A 10,000-nucleotide genomic window follows, 5' to 3' on the forward strand; every position below is an offset into this window, starting at 1 on the left:
CATATATATCGTCTGGTAAGTAGCTTGCTTACCAACCACATACTTTCGGCTCAGTCCCAATGCGTGACACCTTGGGCAAGTGTCTTCTACTATAGCCTCGGGCCGACCAAAGCCTTGTGTGCGGATTTGGTAGACGGAAACTGAAAGAAGCCTGTCGTATATATATATATATATATATATATATATATAATACAAAGAATATATATACATGTATACACACATATATGTACATACTTACATCTACATGTGTATATACATGCATATCAGGGTACAGGACGTTAGAACAATAAACTACAGACAACGGAACGAACACATAGGAAAACGGAAAGCCCCTTGGAATATCCCTTCATCAGCTGTCTCTATTCTATCTAGACGTTTCGAAGACCAGACAGGACGTACTCTAGAATAGTCTCTTCCTGAGTAGTGGATCAACCAACTACACAGAGGATTCCAAGGTGGCAAACACAAACCAAGACAGGAAAAAATGGACAGTGAAAACAACATTCAAAAGCCGTACGGCCAAACGCAAATCTGAGGTAGAACGCTAGTAGTTCGTCTTGCCTTCACAGCGGCTGGAGTGAAAAGAAAGCTGACCACAGGTCACACGAGAGCAGAGAGGATGGTGGAGGGAGGAAATGGAACAAGGAGGAAGGGACAGAAGCAGTGAAGTAGAGGCCAGGACAGAAGGGTAGATAGGAAGATAGAGGAAGACAGATAGATAAATAGATAGAGAGGATGGTGGAGGGAGGAAGTGGAACAAGGAGGAAGGGACAGAAGGGTATAGCAGTGAAGTAGAGGCCAGGACAGAGGTATAGATAGAAAGATGGAGGAAGACATATATATATATATATATATGTATACATATACATACACACATAGATACATATAAATATTCATACATACAATATATGTGAGTGTTTGTGTGTTTGTTTTTGTGTGTGTGTATGTGTGCGTAGATGTGAATATGTATACATAAGACAAGCTTCTGTGCTATTTACGTATACAAACTCACACTCATAAAGCATTAGTTGACTGGAGGTTTTAAGTTGCTGATATTCTCTGCTGTAAGCTTGCATTCCTGCAGATACCATGTTATCAAATGAAAGTAACATTATACGTGAAATTTTCATCGTTGGTAAGACATGCACTGTCTCCATTTCAGACTGTTAGCAAGTATATGGTATTGGTTGCTGTTAACAAAATAGAATTAATACTGTGTAATCTATTATTACAACCCCCACTAAAAGAACTACTACTACTACTACTACTACTACTACTACTACTACTACTACTACTACTACTACTACTTTTTATGGCTCCCGTTATTATTATTGCTATTATATATTATGTATTATTATTATTATTATTATTATCATTATTATTATTCCTTCATCCTTCGTCCCGGTAAGAAACAAATGAATTCATCATCATCATCACCATCATCATCGTCGTCGTCGTCGTCGTCGTCATCATCATCATCATCATCATCATCATCGTTATCATTATAATAAAGCGGTGATCTGGCAGAATCGATCGCAAAATGCACGCCGGGCAAAACTCCTTTCGGGGTTGATAAATTAAGTACTAGTGAAACAGTGGGGATCGATGTAATCGACTAGTCCCCTCCCGCTAGTTTGAAGGATTATTATCTGCTGATGAGTTCCTTTTTTTTTTTTTTTTTGTTAAAAGTCCCCCTGTTTCTAGGGGGTCTTATCGAATTTCATTTTTTAATCCACGTGGAAAAATTTTGCATTTTGCTCAATGGCAGCAACAAATAGTTTTGATGAAAGAAGGGGAGAGACAGAGGAGTGTCTTGCTATAAAAACTAGAGAGGGTGACAGTTGTACGACTGTTGGCATGACTACTAGACAAGCAAGCAGGCAAAACAAGATAACCATCCCAAATATAAACAACAACAACAACCCTGACACCACCCCCACAATCACCTCTTCCGCAGCTACTACGAGCAACAACAACAACAGCAACAATGACAGCAACAGCAGCATCAGCAGCAGCAACAACAACAACAACAACAGTAAAGCTTTGACGAGAGAGAAAAATAAGCAGTACAGTAACGCTATAAATGATTTCACCCCGTTAGCAAGTAACTCGCTTACTTCCGGTCAACGATATGAACATCACCACAAATAGCGTCGCTTTGGCTCCGACTACCAAGAACAACAATGACAGGAACAACACCATCAACACCAACAATAACAGTAACAAAACAAACAACGCCTTGACCGTTGTGCCTTGTCCTGGTTAATACTTGACCAAACTGGAGCGTATCTTATTTAAATTCTTGTGTGAAGGACATGTTCCAATGGTCAGGCGGTCAGTTTGTTGCTAGCATCCTCTGAGTGGTGGATAAGGTATGCCGTGGCTCCTAATGTGCAGACACGCTCTTAGGTTATGCACCTGCAACGATTTCGGAATGGTAAGCGTGTGTGGGCCCCGATTGTGAGGCTCGTCTTTCTGCAGCTCGTCTCCTTGACGGAGCTGCAGTCCTGGGTGAAGAAAAGACCGTGATTGGGCGCCTGGCACCAGAAATGTCGTTAGGCGCTCACAGTCAAGAGTTATCAGTCGGGCAATGGTGAATGTTCCGCTTTAGAAATTTATAGAGGATTAGTGGCGGAGAAGTGCCGCAACATTCTCGGGGAGACTAACGAACCGGCTAGTCAGTTCCAGAGGACTTTTCGGTCAGAAACTATCATAGATAATTCCCAGAAGTCCTTGGCATGGCAGTGCTACTGGCGGGTGCTGCCGGTTCGAGATAAACCCTGCAGGCATGGATGCGCCGTCAGTCGGGCCTGTCCGGAGTGCGCGCGAAGTGACGAAACCGTTCTGCACGCCCTCGTTCAGTGTCCGAGTATTACTAACGTGTGGGGTTGTTGCCACGTGTGGGACGGATTCGTCTGTTGGCCGAAACTGTAGTGATGATCGCGCTGCCGCCCTCCTTCAATCGGGCAAGCAAGGCAGTTTTCCTTTGCCTGGTGGCTTTGGCGAAAGAGGTTGTTTGGTAGACATGGCTGAAAGGCATCAAGACAGATACATTCCTCTTTAGTAAAGCTCTCACTGATTTTTTCAAGTTTCACTTGAAAAGAAAATTAGGAGCGGAGAGAGAAGTGCTGTCCTCGAGTGAGTTTATAGAAAGGTGGGTGAAAGTTGCGAAAATGGCAAGAGTGAATGGTACCTCTTTAAGTGTAGACCTGTGAGTTGGAGAGGGGAGACTTTGGACAGTGGGATTCCTCCATTATCCCTATAGGTATTCCTATACAAGGAAGGCCACATCTCTATCATCCTCCACGCCGCTTATCTTTTTTTAAAGTTTTGTATGCTCTGCACATGTCCCTTCTTTTTCAGTGTATGCCGTGTATACCTAATTTCTTTCTTTCTTTCCTTTTTTTTATTTCATTATATGTAAACCCCCACACTTTATGTCTCTTTGTATTGTCCCTCTCATCCTTCGCCCTGGGCTCTATACCGCTTTCTTATTTTTACTGACCAGGCTCCCGTGGTTTTATGGGTTTTTCCACGTGTAACCTTTCCTTTTTCGAAGCGCCTCCCCCTTTGGAAGTTCTATTTATTTATTTATTTATTTATTTATTTATCTATTTATCTATTTATTTGTTATATCTTTCTCCGTTTTCTTCCTCTGTTTAGACGAACGTTTCTACCTTTTCGGACAAAACCTTTTGTAACCTTCGTCCTGTCTTTGTCCTTACATGTTTTAATTGATATCAGCCCTTGTGGCCAATAAAACGAATTTATTATTATTATTATTATTATTATTATTATTATTATTATTATTATTATTATTATTATTATTATTACTATTATTATTATTATCATCGGGGCGGCGAGCTGGAAGTATCGTTAGCACGCCGGGAGAAATGCTTAACGGCATTTTGTCCGGCTATGCCGGAGACAATAAAACATACACACATCAATGTGCCTCATCGCGTTCATACACACATAATTTTTCTCGTCTGGCCGTAAAGCCTTCTGTTTGTTTTCCTGTCTTGTTTTTCGTCCGCCACTACATTCCTCCATGGCTAGATTTAATTTGCGTATACAGATTTAATCTGCGATCCATGGGACGAGCCGTTTTAACGTTGCGTCCTGCCCGAAGCTCGTCGAAACGCCGGTGTTAAAACGTGGGTAGCTGAAGAAGTAGAATGTTCTCTATGTGGCTCGTGTGTTCTCGTCTACGTTTGTGTGCAATGTCCTGTACCCAGATATGCACCTATACATACAGGTGGATGTCGGTATGCACATACCTGTACGTATATATGCATATACTCATTTACTTTTGTTTTTACATGATTGAACGCAGCGTCTCACAAAAATTGTAAGTAGTTCGTAAACTTATCCTCCGACGCTACTCTATCTCTTTCTCTTTCCTTTCTCCCCCCCCCTCGTTCTTCCTCTGTACTACTACGTATCTCGCCTTACCCCTCTTGTTCTTCCTCTGTACTACTACGTATCTCGCCTTACCCCTCTTGTTCTTCCTCTGTTACTACTACGTATCTCCTTTTCCCCCTCGTATTTCCTCTCTTTCTCTTTTCCTCTCGTTGCTCACCATTCTTCTACTTCCTCCCTCTCTTTCTCCCTCTACCACTCTCTCTCTCTTCCCTTTACACCGGCATGGTCACATGCTTCCGGTCAATAATCCTTTCCTTCCTTGGCTTTCGCCAAGTAACACACGCTACCACTGTCTCTCTCGGTTCCGTGCCTCATCGCGTTCATACACACATAATTTTTCTCGTCTGGCCGTAAAGCCTTCTGTTTGTTTTCCTGTCTTGTTTTTCGTCCGCCACTACATTCCTCCATGGCTAGATTTAATTTGCGTATACAGATTTAATCTGCGATCCATGGGACGAGCCGTTTTAACGTTGCGTCCTGCCCGAAGCTCGTCGAAACGCCGGTGTTAAAACGTGGGTAGCTGAAGAAGTAGAATGTTCTCTATGTGGCTCGTGTGTTCTCGTCTACGTTTGTGTGCAATGTCCTGTACCCAGATATGCACCTATACATACAGGTGGATGTCGGTATGCACATACCTGTACGTATATATGCATATACTCATTTACTTTTGTTTTTATATATATATATATATATATATATATATATATATATATATATATATATATATATATATATGCATATATATGTACGTGTGTGTGTATGTGTGTGTGTGTGTGTGTGTGTGTGTGTGTCTGTGTGTCTCTGTGTGTGTGTGTGTGTGTATGTGTGTACACAAACAAGCTTCTAGTTTCCGCCTACCAAATCCACTCACAAGGAGGCTATAGTAGAAGTCATTTGGTGCGACGCAATGAGACCAAACTTAGGGCCACGTGGTTGCTAATCAAACTTCTGACCACACAGCTACATCTGCGCCTATGTATGTATGTATGTATGTATGTATGTATGTATGTAGGTATGTATGTGTAATTCCTTAAGTATTCGAGTAATATGCTTTTATTAAAGCTGCAAAGTCTTACATATATATATATATGTATATATATCGTTGGAATTAGAATCTTTACTCTGTATTATCTATCGCATTGCAGATTTTTAAAAGAATCTCTCCGGTGGCTTTTTGTGAACAATCGTTTGGATCGTGCAAAAGAGATTATACGACATGCAACGAAAATGAACAAAATAGAATTTGATCCGATTTGGCATAAACATGTTGAAATTGCCGGGGAAGAATGCGTCAGGTGCGATATCCTCAATGATAAAACAACTACCATTCCTCTCATGTCGTCGAATAATGACAAAGATTCTGAACTTGATAAGAGTAGTTCCATAAATTCTCTGTTTACAATTGAGCCACCGCCGATCACCATTGAGAATACAACCGAATATAATGTAACACCAGAAGAACCTCTAAGTAGCAAAGATAATCCTAGTTCTTTGACGCTGTTTACAGACCCGGCATTACGAAGTATCATGCTCATACAGATATACTGCTGGTAAGTGTTTCATATATATATACATACATACATACATATACACACACACACATATATATATATATATATATATATATATATATATATATATATATATATATTGGGCCATCTCGTAGATAATGTGGTTTTTTATATTTTTATTTTTCAAAATTAAGATGAACAGTTCTTTTTTAATCTAAAATATACTCTCCTTCATTTTCTACAATGCTCTTCCATCTATCTGGTAGACTTGCAAGGCCTCTCTTCCAAAATTCACTTGTCCGTGACGAAAAGTACTCCTTCAATATTGTTCTTACCTCAATTCATATTTTTACCGTCCAAATGATTTTGAAGACTGCTGAATAAATGGTAATCAGATGAGGTAATGTCCGGCAAATATGGTGGGTACGGCATCGTTTCCCATTCAAACTGATCCAGCCATTAGAATGTCATCCTCGCTGTTTGTGGCCGAGCATTATCATGATGGAAGAACATCTTTCGTCTTAAAACCAAAGATGGACGTTTTTCTTCTAGCGCTGACTTATGCCGCTCAAGCTGCTCGCAGTAGATCTCCTTTGTTATCGTTTTGTTTGGGTTTAAAAGTTCAAAGTGGACTAAATCTTTCATATCCCACCAAACAAAGAACAACGCCGTACGTGGGTGAAGACCTTCTTTAGCCCGGGGTGCCGATGTTTCTCATTTCCTTACCCACTGACTTCGGTGCTTCATATTTTTGTAGAGAACTCATTTCTCGTCATTAGTCACTATTCGGTCCAAAAACGGTTCATTTGTGAGACGTGACAGCAAAGAAGAGCACGCATTCACTCCCTTGCGCGCGGTTAGACCCGGAAAGTTTGTGAGGAACTCATTGACCCAATTTACTGACTTTCCCGATAGCACGCAGGTGTCGATGAATGATTGAATGATCAAATCCAAGCTATTCCGCTAGTTCCTCAACAGTTACGATGGGATTTTGTTCCACCAGGGCTTGCAGGACATCTTCGCCGAGCTCTGTAGATATTCCAGGACGAGGCTCGTATTCTAGGCTGTAGTTTCCGGCTCGGAATTTCTGGAACCACTGTTCACACTGGCTTACGCTTATTGTCCGACCCCCATATATTACATTAATATTCCTCGCACTTTCCGTTGCATTGTTGCCTTTATTGAACTCATAAAGCAAAATATGTCGAATATGCTCCTTTGTTACTTCCATTATAGTTTTGAAAAAAATAACTGTTAAAATCGAACTGCACTCTTCAAAAATTGCACTAAGAATAAGCACAAGGTACATTTACTACTTGCTATTATATCAATTTGATGCAGGTAGTGTATTCCGTCCCCATCCGACTTTTCATGCAATTGAAAAAAACGCATTATTTATGGGATGACCCAATATATACATGTTATACAGGCTTGCCTAACCATTGTGTTACTAGAGCTACGAAACTCATTGTAGCTCGCATTTAAACATTGTGTATATTGAATGATATTTATCTCTCACAGGATGGAGTTGATCCCACTAATAATGGAACAGTGCATATATACACATACATACATATATATAGACACCCCCACACATATACATTATGTATGTATGTATCTATGCATGTATGTATGTATGTATGTATGTATGTATGTATGTATGTATGTATGTATGTGTGTGTGTGTGCATTAGAAAAGGTAATGCCAGATTTGAGACTCATGAAAGGAGCTTGTAATATTTATTTTCTTCAAATTTTATGTTTATAATGTGCATCTATCTATCTATCTATCTATCTATCTATCTATCTATCTATCTATCTATCTATCTATCTGTCTGTCTGTCTGTCTGTCTGTCTGTCTGTCTATCTATCTATTTAACAATACTCTAGTGTGTTAGTGTATGTGTGTGTGTGTGTGTGCGTTTAGGTTTAGAAATGCAAGCTAGAAGATTCCTCAAATTCTGTAACCCTTTAAGCATTCAAATTACTCCGTCAAATGTAGTGCTTATTTATTGACATTGTTTTGAATTTATCACGTATTATCTTCGAAGCTTTGAGATTTTGATGATGCAATCTTTATTTTTAGAATGACATTGTAGGGTCGGTTTGAACATAAAACAGATAGAATATTTTGGCTTAACCCGGTCTGTTTAAACGTTAACAGGTTAAAGTTCTCGTCCTGAAAAATCATCCACACCAGTTAGCAATTTATTGTAATAGTGTGGGAGATACATTGTTTATCTTTATAATCACAAATAGTGAGGTATATGAATATTTTCATAGAGACATTGCAATAGTTTAACAAAACAAGTGAGCACATTTGGGAAAGAAGAAAAAGATCAGATATTTCACACGTTCATTTTTTCCTGTAGCGAAATGAGTTTTTGTGCAATGTCTAAGATAATTGTAACTGCACATGTGCACTAAGTAGTAATCTTTTTTGCAAATTGCTATGATCTACTGGGATTGGTGCTTACCTCGTGCCCATAGCAATAAAGAAATGCATAACATTTTCTCTCAGTGATGTTATAAAGTCGGTTAATCGCAGATCAGCCACGGCTGAACACGGCTGATCAGCCACGGCTGCTCAAAGGCGTTTCGCTAATGACTATTCTGTATTCCCGAATAAGGTAAAACGCAAGGGGGAGAAGACAGAAAAGGCACATATGAAGGGCTCTGATGAGTTAGTAACTAATCTGAGAATTGAAAACATGTTTAAGAAAATGTAAGTTCTGTATATTTTATAGAAGTCACTAGATACTGTATTAAGTAATTTAAGGAACGAGAAAAATCTAGTGAAGATTCTTAATTCTGGTGGCTTAAAAAAAAAATAGATTGGCCATATTAGTGACGTATGTGAATTCCAGTAACTTTGGTTCTAATCAATTATATAATTTCACGTACTTGGAAATCTTTATCATAATTACAGTTTCTTCATTATTGAGAAACCATCTGATAGCGTCCGCAATTTACAGTCGGAAACAGGAAATGATCATTAAAGCCGAGTAGCAAAAACTCATTGTTGCCATTTCGATGCCCTTACAACGAGTTAATGTCATCACAGGAAATAAGTGTGACACTTGGTAATTAAATGTTTCGACCTTATACTCACTACTGAAGGAGTTTCTTCTCTCTAACTCAAGGCTCTGAGGAAAACAAAACTAAAGGAACATTTATTAGTCATTATGTTTCCCCATTGCTTTCTTGCAAGCATTGTAGAGGAATCCAGGAATCGGATTTTGCGATGTGATTTCCATTCTCCACTGAGCTATTTCAGTTCCCTTGCTTCTTTGTGCATTCCTATTTTCCAGGTGAATTTTATATTGAAAGCGGATTGGGTCCTCCTACATTAGTACTCAGTCAGTATGAAAACGAACCTTTTGACGGAGACCATGTGATTCAGTGAGGATTATATAATGTTTACAAAATTCAGTTCTCACAGCATTAAGTCTATATTTATATCCAGGTAAACAGAACGAGAGAGAAGATTGGTCAAAGCCATGGAACACATGGTAGTGCTCGTAAGGGAGGTATTCGAACTGTTGATTTTTTCTTTGATATATTTGTTGCTCTATCGATTCAGCTACGTTATTTACTTATTTAAATGAACCTTTACTTTGTTTATTCCTATTTACAGGGCGATCAATTCAATGTCCTACTACGGTATCTACTTAGCAGTGACGTCATTGAGTGGTAACAAATATTTCAACTTCCTTGTAACAGCAGCATGTGAGTTGGTTACTATGAGTTCCGTGTGGAAAGCCTTTATGTGGTGCGTAGAAATATAAATCTAATTTCCTTCACAAGTCGTTAACATATACTTGCTTCGTGGTGACTAAGAATGTTGCCTAAACTGTGTCATAATGTAGTCATTATTGTCTATATATTTATGTTATATCTCGGTTTAAGGAAGTCAGCTAGCAGAATCGTTAGCATGCCGGACAAAATGCTAAGCAGTATTTCGTCCGTCGTTACGTTCTGATTTCAAATACCGATTACATTATCTATGAGCAGAGCCATAGTATTGAGAAGTCTATTTCAAAATCATATTCTGGCTGGTTCTAT

The 10,000-nt window shown here is 39.2% G+C and overlaps 1 protein-coding gene across 3 annotated transcripts in view; it reads left to right on the top strand.

Annotated features, from left to right (window-relative positions):
• The window catches only part of LOC106870129 (solute carrier family 22 member 7), a 34,021-nt gene that overhangs the window by 16,738 nt on the left and 7,283 nt on the right, over positions 1 to 10,000 (top strand). For all 3 annotated transcript variants that reach the window (XM_014916116.3, XM_052972189.2, XM_014916118.3), the window contains 2 exons: positions 5,571 to 5,975; positions 9,573 to 9,707. In XM_014916116.3, coding sequence (XP_014771602.1) covers positions 5,571 to 5,975; positions 9,573 to 9,707 — 540 coding nt within the window. The remainder of the gene's footprint in view (positions 1 to 5,570; positions 5,976 to 9,572; positions 9,708 to 10,000) is intronic.

Source organism: Octopus bimaculoides, chromosome 12 (assembly GCF_046866305.1).
Source record: "Octopus bimaculoides isolate indiv1 chromosome 12, ASM4686630v1, whole genome shotgun sequence".
NCBI classification, from domain to species: Eukaryota; Metazoa; Mollusca; class Cephalopoda; order Octopoda; family Octopodidae; genus Octopus; species Octopus bimaculoides.